The 19,111-nt window shown below is 48.5% G+C and overlaps 1 protein-coding gene across 1 annotated transcript in view; it reads left to right on the forward strand.

Annotated features, from left to right (window-relative positions):
- Positions 1-19,111, forward strand: part of LOC142567777 (uncharacterized) — a 243,824-nt gene that overhangs the window by 160,706 nt on the left and 64,007 nt on the right. Inside the window, exon 5 of the mRNA XM_075677938.1 lies at positions 307-374. Within this exon, the coding sequence (XP_075534053.1) occupies positions 307-374 (68 nt within the window). The remainder of the gene's footprint in view (positions 1-306; positions 375-19,111) is intronic.

Genomic DNA, 19,111 nt, shown 5'->3' on the forward strand with positions numbered 1-19,111 from the left:
TACACTTATAAATGCTATCGCAATAAGATATTGCATGCCTTAGCTCTCGCACGGCTACATTCGTGTCCATGTAGTGCAAGATTTTGTGCCGCGCACATACTGTGAAAGCACTTGCGCCGGTGCAGGTATTTCGGAGGCGAAAGCGAGCTATACTGCTGTAAGGAGGATCGCTATATATGTATCGCATAGAAATTGTTCTTGACTAGATGGCGGTGTATTCGGTGCACTTCGTGGTTGTCATGCTCGTGAAAAACGCGCTGGCGGCTGAAAAAATTCAGTATACATAATTTTTCATCCTGCATACAGGTTCCACCCGAAGGAGACGAAAACGGCGCAGAAGGAGGCGTCGAAGGAGGCGCCATCGCAGGAACACGGTGAGTCATCTTTCATATTGAGGTATCGAATCCGAGGTACGTAACGAAGGGGGCCAGCGCCGTACACAAAAAGGCAGTCAGTTAATTCCACGCGCTGTGGGAACTGGATGGTGCTTTCATTGGCGTTTGCGAACAACGTTGTTCCTCCTTAGCAAGCATTTCAAAGTATATGCCGCACAACTGGGCGTCTTGTCCTTATTCCTCGTATTGATGTTTCTTCCCGCTGTGTAGCCACAATAAATTCATAAAGGAACCACTGGGAACCTCATCGGTCAACATAAATTTGTTGCGCTTGATTACACCTGTGCCATTCACGACGATTATAGAAGGACCATGACTCCAAGAGAATGAAGAAGCAGCGATCATGGAGTGGCGACGACGGCATGACGTTACTGGAAGGACAACAAAATGAAAATAGATGTCACAGAAGCTTGTGTAATCTGATTGCACAGGCGACGCCAATCATTTAAAACTCTCTGAAGCACACGCAGGCACCTCCGAATACTCTGGAACCTTCGATGGCTCTAGTATAAAAGCCGACGCGCTTCACCGGCAGTCCAGATTTTTGGCGATCGCCGATTGTGTTCGCCGCTATTGTTGTGCTTTGAGTGTAGCCTGTTTTTGAGGGCACAGGTTCGCCCAATAAAATGCTAGTTTCGCCCTTCACAGGTTTGCTCCTTTTTTCACCGTCACTACCACATGACACCTGGTGGAGGTGCTTTTCATTCATGTACCGGAGGTCTCCGACAAGGCGTTATCCAAACCCGGACTACAAAGGCCACAGCAACGTCGTCCCGGGCCGTCGAGCAAGCCGCCGGCAGCCGACAGCTGCCGACAGAGCACAGATTTCTACATGAGAAGACCGAATAGATCGTGGCCAAGACAACCCCAATGGCTGCCGCAGCCTACCCCATCGTTCTCCAAAAACCCAGGGGGCCGCCAACCTTCCACGGATCACTTGAACACCCGGAAAACTGGCTGAAAACATACGTAAGGGGCGCTGCTTTCAACAAGTGAAAGTCTGACGACAAACTACGGCATGTGTATTCGCCTTAGAAGACGCCTCCAGGACTTAGTTTGAGAACCTGGAATCGACCCTGACTACGGGGGACTGGTTCCGCAACGGCTTTTTGCATATATTCACAAGCGTCCTGCCCAAAAAGCTTCTGTTCCTGTGCGACGTCATCAACAAATCTGAAGTCCGCCCTCACCTCCAGAAGGCAGTTGCCATGGCAAAGTTCCAGCAGCCCATTGACAAGAAGGCAGTCTGTAGGCACACATCGCCGACTACAAGTGCTTTGCCAAGGACTTTTCACACATCGGTGTGCCGCCGACACATCTAACTAAATGTGATCTCGAGTTCAAGTGGGAAACGCCGCACGCCGACGCATTTCAAGAACTCAAAAGACGCATGGAGTCGACACCGGTACTTGCGCACTTAGACGAGGACGCCTACCAGAAATCCACACTGACGCCAGTAGCCTAGGCATCGGTGCCGTCCTAGTCCATAGGAAACACGGACCTGAATGGGTGATGGCTTACGCTAGCCGGTCGATGTCAAATGCGGAAGGCAAATATTCCGCGTCAGCGATACACTTTTTCTTTATGTTTTAGCTCTGGGGTGTCTGCAATCTTTTTTGCCTATGCACGCAAACCGCCAGAACCGAGCGTATAAGAGCTCCGTTAAAAAAAAACAAAAGAAAAGTCGCAATTTCGCCCGAAAGGCGAAACGAAAATCGCTTGCGGTAGGAAAGCTTTAGACAGCTATAGGAGGTAAGGATTGTAGTTTTATATATGGCAGGCCTTTCAAAGTCGGCAGCAACCATCACGCGTTCCGTTGCCTAGTTAACTTAAAGGACAATTCAGGACGTCTGGCGTGGTTGAGCTTCAGACTTCAATACAATATCACTGTAATCTGCAAGTCCGGATGAAAACACTAACATGCCGACTTCCTGTCGCGCGTTTCCGTGGACCCGCCGCCCCAAAATGACCAAGACAAGGAAGCCTTCTAGATAAACAAGTGCAAACGGGTTTGCCGAGCAGCAGCGAGCTGACGCGGAGCTCAGAAGGCTTGCTGAGCACTTGCAAGGCAAGACCGACTTTATCTCGACGGCATTTAGGCGCGGTTTGTCTTCGTTTCTCTTACGAAACGACGTCTTTGCGGATAACTTTTTGCCAGACCGCGCTCACTACATTCTCGTTGGGCCCGCAGCGCTCCGATCACAAATCCGACATGCCTTGCGGGATGATAAGAAAGCCGGGCACCTTGAATCCGACATGCCTTACGGGATGATAAGAAAGCCGGGCACCTTGGGTTTTCCCGTACGCTCGCAAGAATACAAGAGAAGTACTTTTGGCCGCACCTGACCGCCGACGTAGCCCGTCGAGACAGCCAGCGACGAAAGACGGCAACAACAAGGCCGGCGGTATTACTACAGCCGGTCGAGCCTCCTCGCCGACTGTTTCAGCAGATCGGGATGGATTTGTTGGGACACTTCCCGATGTCAACATCTGCAAACAAGTGGAATAGCGTGGCTGCCAACTACCTTACCCGCTATGCCGAAACGACACCTTTGCCTAAACTTAGCGCTGACAGAGTTGCTAATATCGTCGCCAAGAACTTTGTGCTGCGACATAGTGCGCTAGAAGTTCTCATTACTGACAGAAGAACGGTTTTTACCTCTGAGTTTACTCAAGACATCAAGCAGTATAGCCAGAGAAGTTACAGGAGGACTGCTGCCTACCACCCACAGACGAATGGTCGTACGGAACGACGTAACAAGACGCTCGCCGAGATGCTAGCGAGGTATGTCGACGTCGACGTCGAATAGAAGACGTGGGCTGCCGTGCTCCCGCATGTAACATTTGCTTAGAATACGGCAGTGCAAAAAAAAAAAAACCACAGATGACGGCATTCAACGTGGCTTACGGAGGCAACCCGACGACGACTCCATGGCAGACACGTCACCAAGTAAGGGAATGTCGACGTCGCGGCCTATCTCTAGCGCGCCGAAGAAGCCCGACAGCTCACCCGCCTGCGCATCAAGAACCAGAAGTGAACGGACAGGCGGAACTACGAACTTTGACGACGCCATGTGGAATACCATGCCGGCCACCGTATGTGGGCGTGGACGCCGATATGCCAACGACGGCTTAGTGGAAAGCTTTTATGTCGCTATTTGGGACCCTACAAGATAATATGGCACCTTGGCGCACTCGACTATGAGGTCGTGCCAAACGGCATTTCGCTATGATAGCGGCGCCGCGCACGACCTGAAGTAGTCCATGTGAGACATAATGGTTCTACCAGAGCTGACGACCTCTGGGACTTTGCGTAGCTAAAGTTTTGACTGTCTTCTTTGGACTCTTACTTCGGACTTTCTTTGCTGTTTTGTTACTTCTGTTTAATAGGTGTTCTTTCGTTTTTCGCTATCCTGTTCTTTGTAGCATCGGGACGATGCTTTTTGAAAGGGGGACATTGACACGTGTACTTTTTTTTTCTTTTTCGGTTGGGCGCTTTTCACTCTGTAACAAATGTTATCGCTCAGCACTGGACACGCCCGCATAATTCAGAAGTTTCTCTTATGTTAGCGATGGTTCTGTTCTCACCGGAGCTTGAGTAATCTGAGTGCATGTGCGACGAGAATTGTGCAGAACTTTCGGGAAGACACGGGGGCACCCCCATATACTTGGAACCTTCGATGACTTGAATATAAAAGCCGACGCGCTTGATCGGCATTTCATATTTTCGGTGATCGCCGACTGTGTTCGCCACTATCGTTCTCTTGGAATGTAGCCTGTTTTTGAGGCCACAAATTCGCCCAATAAAACGCTAGTTTCGCCATTCACGGTTTTGCTCATTCTTTCACCGTCACTACCAAGTGAGCATACTATTCTCTACATCGATAAGGAAACATCAAAGCATAGTTGTTATAATATTATTATGATCATCCCATCGAAATGTCTCAATTTCGCGATAAAGCCTTCGTCGTTCCATCACCTTCGTTATTCTTTGTTTCTCCACCAACATGTTTAAATCAGATGCCCTGATGTATTCGTAAGTGCATCGGGATGTCATAAATCGTTCTTCTCTATTAGAATATTTTCGCGTGCTATAGCGTCATGCTGTTTACGATGAAGCTGTTAAGGGATAGTTCTCCCAGGATCATGTCAGATCCCGAAAAAATGGGCAGATCCTGAAGATTGTGCAATGCCGTCGTTACTCACGGCAGGGTTGAGACGTTAAACACTCCCCAAATCCTGAAGATATATCCCGAAGATAGTGCAATGCCGGCGTGACCGGCCTATAAGTTCAACATTAAGGAACCGACGTGCATAGCTTTGCTGGACATTCTTATCCATAGAGTGGAACGACACTCAGTATTTGCTGTTTTAATTTACTCACCCTAATATTTGACAGCTACCTTTATGTTCTAAGCATCGGCTGTTTTCCTTGTTAAACAGCATCCAATAGGTACCGCTTGCAATGAATGTTAGGGCTCTCTGTGAGGACACGATTTTCTCAAAATGGGTTCGTGCATCTGTGAGGACGGGCCGTACCAGATCGAACAGAAAAATCGCTTGTCTTCTTTAGCGCAACAAAGCCTTGCTTTGTCTTGAAACGTATACTCCTCCTGAAAACCTGTCCCTGTAAAATAACGCTCCTATATATATATATATATATATATATATATATATATATATATATATATATATATATATATATATATATATATATATATATATATATTGTAGTGGATCCGATTCCGCCGCCGCCGCCGTGAGCGTCTGCACAACGAGCAGATGTTTATGTTCGCGGCGCCGGCCTCCTCGGCGTGGAAGGCACGTACAATAAAGGTTCAGTTTCACCGCCGCTCGGCTGCTTGCCGGTTGCTCTCAAAGTTCATTCTCTTCTCTCTGCGCGCGTCTGTCTATAGCGGATGCATTTCGCGCCCCTATAGCTTGGTGACCCGGACGTAGCAAGCTCACGCAATAGAAGACGAAATGAACACTACAGTGCTCAGCAACGACGCCCCGGCTCTTCAGCCCCAGTCAACAGTGCCAGGCGACATCCCTGCGCCCAGCGCTGCCGTGGACGCCATTTCCAATGCCCAGCTGCGGCTGCCGCCGTTTTGGCCGAAGAATCCCGCCGTGTGGTTCACGCAAGTAGAAGCCCTCTTCGATCTGCGGCGCATCACATCGCAACCTATGGTGTACCTGCATGTCGTCTCAGCACTTTCCTCCGAGGTAGCTGATGAGTTCGACGACGTCATGAGAGCCCCACATCCGGCCGCACCCTACGACCATTTCAAGGCCATAGTGCTCACACGCAAAACCGTGTTCGAGAGAAGCCGCTTGCAGCAACTCCTCAACGCGGAAGAACTCGGCGATCGCCGACCATGGCAGCTATTACATCGGATGCGACAGCTACTCGGCGACCGTACCCAAGACTCCGAGAGTCCACTATTGCGCGAACTGTTTCTGCAACGCTTGCCTCAGACACTTGTCGTGGTTTTAGCATCTGCGGATGATATGCCTCTTGACAAACTGACAGAACTCGCGGACCGCGTCAACGACCACTCCGGCGCAAGCTCCACGGTGTCACATATATATATATATATATATATATATATATATATATATATATATATATATATATATATATATATATATATACCTCAGCAATCATGGAGGCATTGCGGAATAAGGGTGTAGATGAGCCATATGTAAAAAAAATTGGAGGACGCTTAAGCTTCGCCTTCAGGAGTGGAAAGCGACAGCGTTCCCGTCGACCCGCCAAGAGGTGTAAGACAATGGGGTACGGCGCAGCGACTACGCGCCCCCCATCGGACGCGGTGAGCGTCGAGCAACGCAGCGTTCGGCGGGACAACGAAATGTGCGCCTGAGAAAGCGACGCACGCCTGAGCCTTAGAAACAGCCCGTATCTAAGGCAACACCGCCTTCACTAGAGGCGCTTTTGTACCGCTTTGAAGCATCGAACTCGTGGCTCAGTTGTAACGTCTCCGTCTCACACTCCGGAGACCCTGGTTCGATTCCCACCCAGCCCATCTTGGAAGTTGCTTTTTATTTATGAAGTGCCTGCCGTGATTTATCGCTCACGGCCAACGCCGCGGACGCCGCCGCCGACGACACCGGCTTTTCTGCGACACCAGCTCCTTAACGCTATCGCGTTAATACTGGAAGATATCTATAGCGGCTCCACAGCCACCGTAGTCCTCCATAAAGCAAGCAACAAAATCCCAATAAAGAAAGGCGTCAGGCAGGGGGATACGATATCTCCAATGCTATTCACAGCGTGTTTACAGGAGGTATTCAGAGACCTGGATTGGGAAGAATTGGGGATAAAAGTTAATGGAGAATAGCTTAGTAACTTGCGATTCGCTGATGATATTGCCTTGCTTAGTAACTCAGGAGACCAATTGCAATGCATGCTCACTGACCTGTAGAGGCAAAGCAGAAGAGTGGGTCCAAAAATTAATATGCAGAAAACTAAAGTAATGCTTAACAGTCTCGGGAGAGAACAGCAATTTACAATAGGCAGCGAGGCACTGGAAGTCGTAAGGGAATACATCTACTTAGGGCAGGTAGTGACGGCGGATCCGGATCATGAGACGGAAATAATCAGAAGAATAAGAATGGGCTGGGTTGCGTTTGGCAGGCATTCCCAAATCATGAACAGCAGGTTGCCATTATCCCTCAAGAGAAAAGTATATAATAGCTGTGTCTTACCAGTACTCACCTACGGGGCAGAAACCTGGAGGCTTACGAAAAGGGTTCTACTCAAATTGAGGACGACGCAACGAGCTATGGAAAGAAGAATGATAGGTGTAACGTTAAGGCATAAGAAAAGAGCAGATTGGGTGAGGGAACAAACGCGAGTTAATGACATCTTAGTTGAAATGAAGAAAAAGAAATGGGCATGGGCAGGACATGTAATGAGGAGGGAAGATAACCGATGGTCATTAATGGTTACGGACTGGATCCCAAGGGAAGGGAAGCGTAGCAGGGGACGGCAGAAAGTTAGGTGGGCGGATGAGATTAAGAAGTTTGCAGGGACGGCATGGCCAGAATTAGTACATGACCGGGGTTGTTGGAGAAGTATGGGAGAGGCCTTTGCCCTGCAGTGGGCGTAACCAGGCTGATGATGATGGTGATGAAAGATGAGGATGGCGTCCGCATGAGGCTACACCAGGCACCTTACTGAGACATCGAGCTCTGTGGCCTGAACAAAGCCTCTTTCTCTGCCGGCAGGCGTAGATCACGTGCGTTCCGATCGCCCAAGGTTGCGCAGACATTATTTAGTTTGAATCGAGCGAACTCGAGCGTCTCAACAGACTAGGAAAAGCTTGAGCAGGTGCGAGGCGGGCGCGGCACGCTTAGCGTGGGAAGCTCGCCCGTGTAACTATCCCAAGGAGTGCGGCTCACGACAGCGAAATCTCACTCACGGCCGTTCTCTTTTTCAAAGTAGTCATATTAGGGTTATTATAATTAGACAAAGGTATTTCGCTCTCGTGAGGAGCACTCCTTTGATGGTTACTCGGGCGAGCTTCCCACGCGAAGCGTGCCGCGTGCGCCTCGCACCTGCTTAAGCATTTCCTATTTCTAGAGGCGCTCGAGTTCCCTGTCATCCACGGGCAACCATTTTATCAAGAAAGTATGCTTTCTAGTCACTCGGAATCGACCATCGAGGACAACATCAGTCTCTTTCCACGTAAGTACGAGGCTCTGGACAGGAGCGATGCCGCTTCAATGTAACCTGGGCCTGACGGACCAACCGACTGACCTATGTCTCCGGGCAACATCCAAGGTCGCGAGTTCAAATCCCCTGTTCACTTCCTTTTTTTGCTATCCTTTTTTTCTTTCTTTTAATCTCTTTTCTTCTAGTCTAGCACTATATCAGGGAATTGCATATCTTCGCAACGACCGTCCGCACGGGGACCCTCTTAATAATAATAATAATAATAATAATAATAATAATAATAATAATAATAATAATAATAATAATAATAATAATAATAATAATAAATCTTTTATTGCACATAACGTATACAGGGCAATGAAACGGGCCTGTCAAAGCCTCTAGTGGCTTGAGGGACTTGGCCCGGCAAAGTCGGCAGACGGACGTGCAGTATAACATAAAATATGAGCATAATCTAAACACAATATATCAACACAATACTAACATGAAATCAATATTGACCAACGTGCAAAAAGTTAGGAAAAGTAACATCAACAAGAAATGAAAAATAAAGAGCAAGAAACAGTATTTTAACAATTCGTGCCTGATCATGAACATATTTCAGGCATATAGGAACCGTGTTACAATGAGTGAACCATGATTTTTAGTACTTTTTTTGATGTTGCGGAAAACATTTCCTCTGGTAAGTCATTAAAAATTTGGGGAACATAAACACAGCGCCTGGCTTCCCCATGCCTTGTTGAGGAGCGCGGCACCTTAAAACGAATGGAACTACGCAGGCTTCGGGAGGCTGTATGACGTGTTTTGAAATTGCTGTCCCAGAAATGTTGTACCACTACAGTCTGTAATACTACTACTAATAATAATAACAATTGAAACACTTGTATGTTTTTGTCTCCTCTATTATTTATGGCCACTCATGTGCGGGTCATAGACCACCAGGCTTCTCCAGTTGGGTGCCATCTGTGCGGTTTAACCGAGCTCAGATTGGTGGACCTTGACTGATTGAAGAAGGCACCACTGTAGCTTAAATGAGACGTACAACTCCTGCGGTGGCGAAGAGGTAGGGTATCCGCCTCGCGTGCAAGAGGACCGTGGTTCGAATCCCGGTGCCGCGCAATTTTGCACCGGAATAAAAAAAAGAAAAAATGCCGCGTGTTGATAAAATTGCATAAACAGGCCTGGAGTGTGGCCTGATCCTGGTGACCAGAAACGGTAACACACTCTCTCACCAGAGCAGGATTAGCCACCCTGGTACAGTACTTGGCCACAACCTCCTATATGAATACAACAATCAAACCCCGCACCTCAGTTCCTAGCAGCCGCGAAGCAACTGACCACGGCGGCGGTCAGACCTGTGATGCAGCAGAGGGTGCTAAGAATCCCTGGCTCCGGACAGGGCGCCATTAGATTCTGAACCTGGCAATGTTTAACGTTGGAATGTTATCTAGTGAGGCGAGTCTAGCAGTGTTATTAGAGGGAAGTAAATGGGATATGATAGGGCTTAGTGTGGCTAGGAGGACAAAAGAAGAATATACAGTGCTAAAAAGCGGGCACATCCTGTGCTACCGGGGCTTAGCGGAGAAACGAGAACCAAAAGTCGGATTCCTGATTAATAAGGATATAGCTGGTAACATGCAGGAATTCTGTAGCATTACCGAGAGGGTTGCAGATTTTGTTGTGAAACTTAATAAGAGGTACAACTTGAAGGTCGCACAGGTCTACGCCCCTACATCCAGTCATGCGGACCAGGAAGTCGAAAGCTTTGATGAAGACGTGGAATTGGCGATGCTGAAAGTCAAAATACAATGTACTGATGGGCGACTTCAATGCCAGGGTAGGCAAGAAGCAGGCTGGAGACAAGTCAGTGCGGGAATATGGCATAGGCTCTAGGAATAGCAGGGGAGAGTTATTAGTAGAGTTTGCAGAACAGAATAGTATGCGGATAATGAATACCTTCTTCCGCCAGCGGGTTAGCCAAAAGTGGACGGGGAGGAGCCCGAATGGCCAGACTAGAAATTAAATAAACCTCATACTCTGCCCTAACCCTGGCATCATGAAAGATGTGGACGTGCTCGGCAAGGTGCACTGCAGTGACCATAGGATGGTAAGAACTCGAATTAGCCTAGGCTTTAGGAGGGAACGAAAGAAACTGGTAGATAAGAAGCCAATCAATAAGTTAGCGGTAAGAGGGAAATTAGAGGAATTCCGGATCAAGCTACGGAACAGGTATTCGGCTTTAACTTTAAAAGAGGACCGTAGTTTTCAAGCAATGAACGACAGTCTTATGGTCATCGTTAAGGAGTGTGCAATAGAAGTCGGTGGTAACTCCGTTAGTCAGGATACCAGCAACCTATCGCAGGAGACGATAGATCTGATCCAGACAGGCCAATGTATGAAAGCTTCTATCCCTACAGCTAGAATAAGACTGGCAGAACTTTCTAAGTTAATCAAAAAGCGTAAGACAGCTGACATAAGGAACTATAATATGGATAGAAATGAACATGTTCTCAGGAACGGAGGAAGCCTGAGAGCAGTGAAGAAGAACCTAGGAATAGGCAAGAATCAGATGTATGCGTTAAGAGACAAAGCCGGCAATATCATTACTAATGTGCATGAGATAGTTCAAGTGGCTGAGGAGTTCTATAGAGATTTATACAGCACCAGTGGCACCCACGAAAATAATGGAAGAGAGAATTGTTTAGAGGAATTTGAAATCTCACTAGTAACACCGGAAGAAGTAAACAAAGCCTTGGGAGCTATGCAAAGGGGGAATGCAGCTGGGGAGGATGAGGTAACAGATTTGTTGAAGGATGGTGGGCAGATTGTTCTAGAAAAACTGGCGACCCTGTATATGCAATGCCTCATGACTTCGAGCATTCCGGAATCTTCGAAGAACGCTAACATAATCCTAATCCATAAGAAATGGGACGCCAAGGACTTGACCAATTACACACCGATCACCTTACTCTCCGTTGCCTACAATGTATACTAAGATAATCGCAAATAGAATGAGGAACACCTTAGACTTCTGTCAACCGAAGGACCAGGCAGGATTCCGTAAAGGCTACTCAACAATATACCATATTTGCACTATCAATCAGGTAATGGAGAAATGTACGGAATATAACGAACCGTTATATATAGTTTTCATTGATTACGAGATAGCGTTTCATTCAGTCGAAACGTCAGCAGTCATGGAGCCATTACGGAATCAGGCTGTAGACGAGCCCTACAGCCACCGTAGTCCTCCATAAAAAAGCAATAATATCCCAATAAAGAAAGGAGTCAGGCAGAGAGATACGATCTCTCGAATGCTATTCACAGCGTGTTTACAGGAGGTACAGTAAACTCAGTTGTACGAACGTCGGTTTATCGAATATTTCAGAATAACGAACTTTTTAAAAATCCCCGGCAGTTTTCTCGTAGATTCTATGCAAAAATGTTTCACTTAAACGAATTTCCAACAGTCAATATTTCAGTTTACCGAACTTGCTCAGAGGACCAAGGCTTATTTTTACGATCAGAATCGATGCCTGCCCTCATCAAACCGCCGCTCCAGCGGCAATGTAACGTCGCTGGCACTACAGGGCCCCTGGGGCTAGATGGCGGCGTGGAAAACGAACGGCAACGAGGCAGGGCCTCCGAGATCGCCGACACAAAACGAGCAAGCATGTAATCTCGGTGGCCATGAACCTAGTAAGATCGCTGGCTTACAATGCCGCCAGAACAAAGCGGCGATCTGTCACACCACAAAGCACGTGGTGTGTGTTCTTTTCCGACGGGCTTGTCGTGGCATGGTCGTCGTCTGTTTCGAAAAAGAGGCGAAGAACACAAAGAAGAGACGAAGGAGAGGCAACTGCCGAGCCAGTTTCAAGCCCTATAACTCTAGCTGAGGTTGTAGGGTACGCTGGAATGTTGAGAGACTTTGTGTCTCAACAGCAAGTTGTGCCAGAAGAAGTGTACAAAAACATTGACTCTTTGAAGAGTTTTGTTACTTCCTGTGCTTTAAAAGTGCAAGTGCAGAAGAAGATTACATATTTTTTTTCTAAGTGAGAAAGGCAGCATTATAATTGTTATGAACCTTGTACTTATTAATAAGTACAAATTCCAGTTCACACATTTCTAACACTATGGATGTCATGTGTTTTGCTCCATGAATTGCACTTCAAACTTTTGACTCTGTATGCCATGTCTTATGTTGGTCTAGTGAATATTCAGTTTAGTGAACTTTCAGTTAAGTGAACTATTTCCTTCGGTCCGTTGAAGTTCACTGAAGTGAGAGTTCACTGTATTCAGAGACCTGGATTGGGAAGAATTGGGGATAAGAATTAATGGAGAATACCTTAGTAACTTGCGATTTGCTGTTGATATTGCCTTGCTTAGTAACTCAGGGGACTAAGTGCAATACATGTTCACTGACTTTGAGAGGCAAAGCAGAAGGGTGCGTCTAAGGATTAATCTGCAGAAAACTAATGTTTAACAGTTTCGGAAGAGAACAGCAGTTTACGATAGGTAGCGAGGCACTGGAAGTGGCAAGGGAATACATCTACTTAGGGCGGCTAGTGCCTGCGGATCAGGATCTTGAGACTGAAATAATCAGAAGAATAAGGATGCGCTGTGGTGCGTTTGGCAGGCATTCTCAGATCATGAACAGTAGGTTGCCATTATCCCTCAAGATATCAATGTATAACAGCTGTGTCTTACCAGTACTCACGTACGGGGCAGAAACGTGGAGGCTTACGAAAAGGGTTCTACTTAAATTGAGGACGACGCATCGAGCTATGGAAAGAAGAATGGTGGCTGTAACGTTAAAGGATAAGTAAAGAACAGACTGGGTAAGGGAACAAACGCGGGTTAATGACATGTTAGTTGAAATCAAGAAAAAGAAATGGGGGCATGGGCAGGACATGTAATGAGGAGGGAAGCTAACCGATGGTCATTAAGGGTTACGGACAGGATTCCAAGGAAAGGGAAGCGTAGCTGGGGGCGGCAGAAAGTCAGGTGGGCGGATGAGATTCAGAAGTTTGCAGGGAAGATATGGCTACAATTCTTACATGACCGGGCTAGTTCGAGATGTATGGGAGAGGCCTTTGTGCTGCAGTGGGCGTCACCATGCTGATGATAATATATATATATATATATATATATATATATATATATATATTGTCAGGAGGCGTTATAGCTCAATTGATTGAACGCTGAGATAGCCGAGCACGTAGCGAGAGGACACAAAACTTCGGCAACACAGGCACAAGGCTTCCAACCTCACGTTGTCATCTTTCTCGAAGCAGTGCCTGCTGCTCTTTCTTCTCCAGTACAATTACCTCTCCGGAGCACAGGAGCCGTCTCGGCGACCTTCGGGCAAGATAGCACAGGTGGATCAAAGTATGGCTTGAGCCGCTGAACGTGCACGATTTCGCGCCCTCAGCGGCGCTTATCGGAAGGTGGCTCAAGGGGTTCTACCAAATAGTTCACAGGAGACGTTTGACTGACGACACGGTAGAGACCCTGGTACGTGGAAACAAGCTTGGGTGAAAGTCCAGGGCTGATAGCAGGAACCCACAACCAGACTAGTTAGTCAGGGGCATAGGGTGCCGGAGAGGAGGGAATATCCCGAAGGTGCTTCCGTCCCTACTGTCGCTGCTGATCTTCCGAAGTAAATGTGCGGGCGAGCTTTCGTGACTCTTCCGCGTGTGCAGCAGCTTCGGATAGGGTAGTAGCTTTCGTTGCGTCAGGGCGATACGGAAGGATGGTGTCCATTGTGCTGGAAGGCTCGCGTCCGTAAAGAAGAAAGAACAAGCAAAATCCTTTAGTGGTGTGTGTGGCGGTATTATAAGCGTACGTCATGAAGGGTAGAATTTGGTCCCAATTGGTTTGGTCAGATGCAACGTACATGGCTAACATATAGCGAAGAGTGCAGTTAAAGCGCTCAGTCATGCCTTTAGTTTGCGGGTGGTATGCAGTAGCACGGTGAATTGCGCCGCATTCCTTGAGCAGGGCTTCTATAACATCAGACAGAAAGACGCGACCTCTGTTGCTCAGCAAGTCCGTTGGGTAGAGGCGAAGTTTCCGCGTAACGCTTGAGATGGTCTATCGCCACTATCACCCAGCGGTTGCCATCTGAAGTACTCGGAAGGGGCCCATAAATATCAACTCCGACCCGGTCAAAGGCCCGTCCTGGACAAGGCAATGGTTGCAGTGGAGCACTTAAGGCATGAGGGTTATTCTTGCGGCGTTGGCAAGCGAGGCAGGAGCGGACGAATCGGTACATCCAGCGCCAGTAATGACGAATTCGCAGGCGCGCGTGTGTTTTTAGTGCTCCTGCATGTGTGAATTGCGGATCATCGTGAAACGCTGCACATATGTCCGAACGTAGATGCCGAGGAACCACGAGTAACCATTTGCGCCCGCCCGAGAGGTAGTTACGGCGGTACAGGAGCCCGTCACGTATAGAGAAGTGGTGTGCTTAGCGACGCAATGCACGGTCAGTATAAGGCGCTGATGGGTCGGATGGAAAATCCAGCATAGCAACAAACCACGGATCTTTCTGCTGCTCCGAAAGCATATCCGTGGCGGTGAGGGAGGACTCGCATATTCGTACTTTCTGATAATTGGGCTGACCTGACACTGAGGTGCGAGACAAGGCATCCGCGTCCGAATGTTTACGGTCTGAGCGGTACAGCACTCTAATATCATACTCATGGAGGCGAAGCGCCCGTCGAGCGAGGCGACCTGAAGGATCTTTCAAGGACGACAGGCAGCAGAGTGCTTGGCGGTCCGTGATGACGTCGAACGGGCGCCCGTAGAGGTAAGGATGAAACTTAGTTATGGCCCAAATGATAGTCAGGCATTCTTTTTCTTTAACGGAATAGTTTGCTTCCGCTTTCGTGAGTGCGCGGCTAGCGAAGCCAACAATGTATTCATGGAAGCAAGTCTTTCGTTGTGCAAGAACAGCGCCAATGCCGACGCCACTGGCATCCGTGTGTATTTGTGTCGGTGCGCTGAGGTCAAAATGTCGAAGTGTGCGGCGTGAGGTTAGAAGACGGCGCTGTGTGGGAATGCGGCATCGCAAACTGGCGGCCATGCCAAGAGGTCGTGTTTACCCGCGAGAAGCTGCGTCAAAGGCGCTATTATGGTGGCGAAGTTGTGGATGAAACGACGAAAATCGGAGCATAATCCGATGAAGCTGCGGAGTTCTTTTGTGGTCTTTGGTCGTGGAAATTCGGCAACGGCGTGGAGTTTCGTTGGATCTGGAAGCACACCATCTTTCGAAACAACGTGTCCAAGGATGACCAGCTGCCGGGCGGCGAAGCGACACGTTTTCAAGTTGAGCTAGAGTCCAGCATTGGCAAGGCAAGTCAGCGCGCGTTTGAGTCGGAACAGGTGAGAAGAAAAGTCCGGGGAAAAGATGACAATGTCATCGACATAACAAAGGCATGTCTGCCATTTGAGGCCCCGGTGGATGTTATCCATCATTCTTTCAAAAGTTGCAGGCACATTACAGAGGCCAAAGGGCATCCTGGTAAATTCATGTAAGCCATCAGGCGTAACAAATGCCGTTTTCGGACGGTCTGCATCAGGCACCGGGACTTGCCAAAAACCGGATCGTAAGTTTAAGGAGGAAAGGAATTCAGCGCCTTGGAGGCAGTCGAGTGCGTCGTCGGTACGGGTAAGAGGATAGACATCTTTCCGGGTTATCTTGTTGAGTCGTCGAAAGTCCATACAAAAACGAATTGTCACAACTTTCTTTTTGACCAGCACTAACGGAGAAGCCCAAGGACTGTGTGATGGCTGCATCACGCCGCGTTGGAGCATGTCTCCTACGTGCTCATCGATGACACGGCGCTCCGTCGCGGACACATGGTATTGACGTTGACGTAGCGGCACGTGGTTGCCGGTGTCGATGTGATGAACGACTGTGGAGGTACGGCCTAAACACTGTTTTTGGAGGTCGAAAGAAGTCCGAAATCGGTTAAGGAGGTCGACGATCTGCGTGCGCTGACTCGGAGGGAGGTTGGGATTGATAGACGGAGCAAACTCTTGGTCACATGCAGGCGGAGGCGCAGAGACAGGGAGAGTCATCAGGCACATCGTAAACAGAGCTTGTGTTGAATTCAGCAAAACCGAGGAACTCGCCATGATGTAAGCTTGATGGACACGAAAACGGATTCGAAACGTAAAAGTGCGCTGGAGCCCTGGCGAAAGGGAAGGAGGGCAAATTGAAGCAAGAAGGGATGACGGCGTGCAGCAAGTTGAGATGGCGTGAAAAGAAGTGTGGAATCTTAGAAAGCAGCACAGGAAACGGGTACAAGGGCGGAAGACAAAGGAGGGATATCAGTGGCGGTGGCGACGAACACTCGAGCAGAAGGTGGAGGCAAATCTTCAGAAAGACTGCCGCAAAATGGAGTCAGCGCAAGTTCTGCACGGGCACATTCAATAATAGCGTGATGAGATGAGAGGAAGTCCCATCCTAGAATTATGGCATGAGAGCAGCGGGGAAGATAAACAAATTCAATGTGGTATAAACTCTCTTGTATGGCGACACGGACGGTACAAGTTCCTAAGGGCTCAATTGGCTCAGCGCTTGCAGTGGATAGCGACATGGCAGAAGACGGCGTCGCGACTTTTCGGAGCGTACGGCGAAGCTGGTCGGCAATCACGGACACTGGGGCACCCGTGCCGACAAGCGCGTGAACGGCGATACCTTCGCCAAAATCTTCAATGACGTTCGTAGGGAATAAACGAGGGATTGAGCAGTTCGAAGAGATCGCAGTTCTTGCCTCCGGAGCTGCGCCTTTTAGTTTTCCTCCACAGCTGAAGGGCGGCGGACGATGGGGGACAGGGAACATCGACGAGGAGATGGAGACCGACGAGTGTTGAAGCTTTGGGGAACAGGAGATGAAGGAGCCAAGTGCGGAACTGGTGGTGAATAGCGCGATTTGGAATCAGGAGCATTCCCTCGAAGTCTCGTAGTATCAAGAGGATAGTAACCTCGCCGGCGGCAGAACCACACGCGAAGCAGAACCGGAAGCCACGCGCGAAGCAGATCGGCCGGTTCTCTTGGGTTCGCCAGGAATTATCAACAGGGGGCCTAGGTGACGGTGCACAGTTCGAAGCTGGGCGTAGGGGCTGTGGAGGCGCGCAGAAGCCGCCTCTGGGAAGTAGTTCGCAGCTGCAGAAGGCGAGGCGTAGAAGCCGGTTGTGGGCGTGTGGTGCGCAACTTCAGGCGAAGGTCTTGGCTTGGCGACGACGGCAGCGTACGTGAGCGGAACCGTCGCTGAAGGTGGCTGATTAGCGAGAGGTAGTGCGTCGCTCACTTGTTCATGGATGACGCGTCGTAGTTCGGGGGACAAAGAGGACTCAGACGACTGGATACCACGCAGCAGTGACAGTTGGCGGGCGACTTCGCGAACGAATTGCTTGATTTGGTTGAGGAACAAAGAGTGGGCGGGAGCAGCACTGGAACTGTCAGTTAAAGCCGAAACCGTGTTGTCGGGCACGGCAGCTCGGCGCGTGGTAAGGCATTGTTTACGGAGCTCATCGTAGCTCTGGCACAGTGTAATGACCTCGTCTATCGTTTGAGGATTTTTCTCCAAGAGCATTTGGAAGGCGTCAACCTCTATGCCCTTCATGACATTCTTGATCTTTTCAGAGTCGGGCATTGCGGGATTAATGTGCCGGCAAAGGTCAACTACGTCTTCAATGTAGCTGGTGAAGATTTCACCCCTTTGTTGAGCGCGACCACGCAAGCGTTGTTCTGCGCGAAGTTTGCGCAGAGTAGGGCGACCGAAGACTTCTTTGAAACAATAGGTAAATGCTGTCCAGAAGGAATGGTTTGATTCATGATTCCGGAACTAGAGATTAGCGACTCCAGAAAGATAGAAGATGACGTTAGTCAGTTTAGCTTTGTCATCCCACTTATTATGCGCACTCACGCGATCGTATGACGAGAACCAATCCTCCACGTCATGGTCGTCGTTGCCCCTGAAGACCGGAGGATCTAGTTGGCGTAGAGCACCGGAGCAGACGACAGGCGGTGCCAGGGGAGGATCGGGCTGCGCTCCATCCTGAGGCATGGCAGAAACGGTAGGGAGCGTTCGGCTGCGGAGTTCCAGGTTTGAGAAAGGCCCAGCACGTCCACCAAATGTCGAGAGGCGTTATAGCTCAATTGATGAAACGCTAAGATAGCAGAGCACGTAGCGAGAGGCCACAGAGTTTCGGCAACACAGGCAGAAGGCTTCAAACCACGCGTTGTCGTCGTCTTTCTCGAAGCAGTGCCTGCGCCTCTTCCTTCTCCAGTACAATATATATATATATATATATATATATATATATATATATATATATATATATATATATATATATATATATGTATATATATATATATTCACAGTGAAGTAGACGCGCGTATGAGGCGGTTTATTGACGTTTCGGCCAGGGTGCAGCCTTCATCAGAATACATTGCATGGTGTGATTACAGTTAATATGCATGTGCCTATCAACCAAATGAAGATACCTTGACATGCAAAATGAATAAAATGAGCGAACAAAATGCATCCGAATCGTTCAAAGGATAGCTGATACATGTATAGACCGATGGCGATTGCAAACATATCATCTAAAATACAAAGCATAAAAACGCACCGAAGTGAATTGTAGAAACCCATCGCCACGTGACAACAAACCGTCAGTATGTGCTCAATATCTGCTATGTTATTAAGCAAACGCAGAAACAGAAAAATGGGAATAGCGACGTACTAGTAGAAGAAGGGACAAGTGACGGGCGACAAAGACAGGCAACTCAATTTTCCTACACATTTAATCATACGACAGGCGACGTTATCAAACTTATAGATAAGGAAGGATTCGCGGGTTTCTGTATCATAATTTGAACGAAATGCAGGTTGAAGCAACGTGACTCTCAGTTTATCAAATGAGTGGTCAGGAAAATGCACGTGTCTTGAGATGGGCAGGTTGGGCAACGTGTTAGCTTGCGATTTATGATTGTTAAAGC

The sequence above is a fragment of the Dermacentor variabilis genome, unplaced genomic scaffold (assembly GCF_050947875.1).
Source record: "Dermacentor variabilis isolate Ectoservices unplaced genomic scaffold, ASM5094787v1 scaffold_14, whole genome shotgun sequence".
NCBI classification, from domain to species: domain Eukaryota; kingdom Metazoa; phylum Arthropoda; class Arachnida; order Ixodida; family Ixodidae; genus Dermacentor; species Dermacentor variabilis.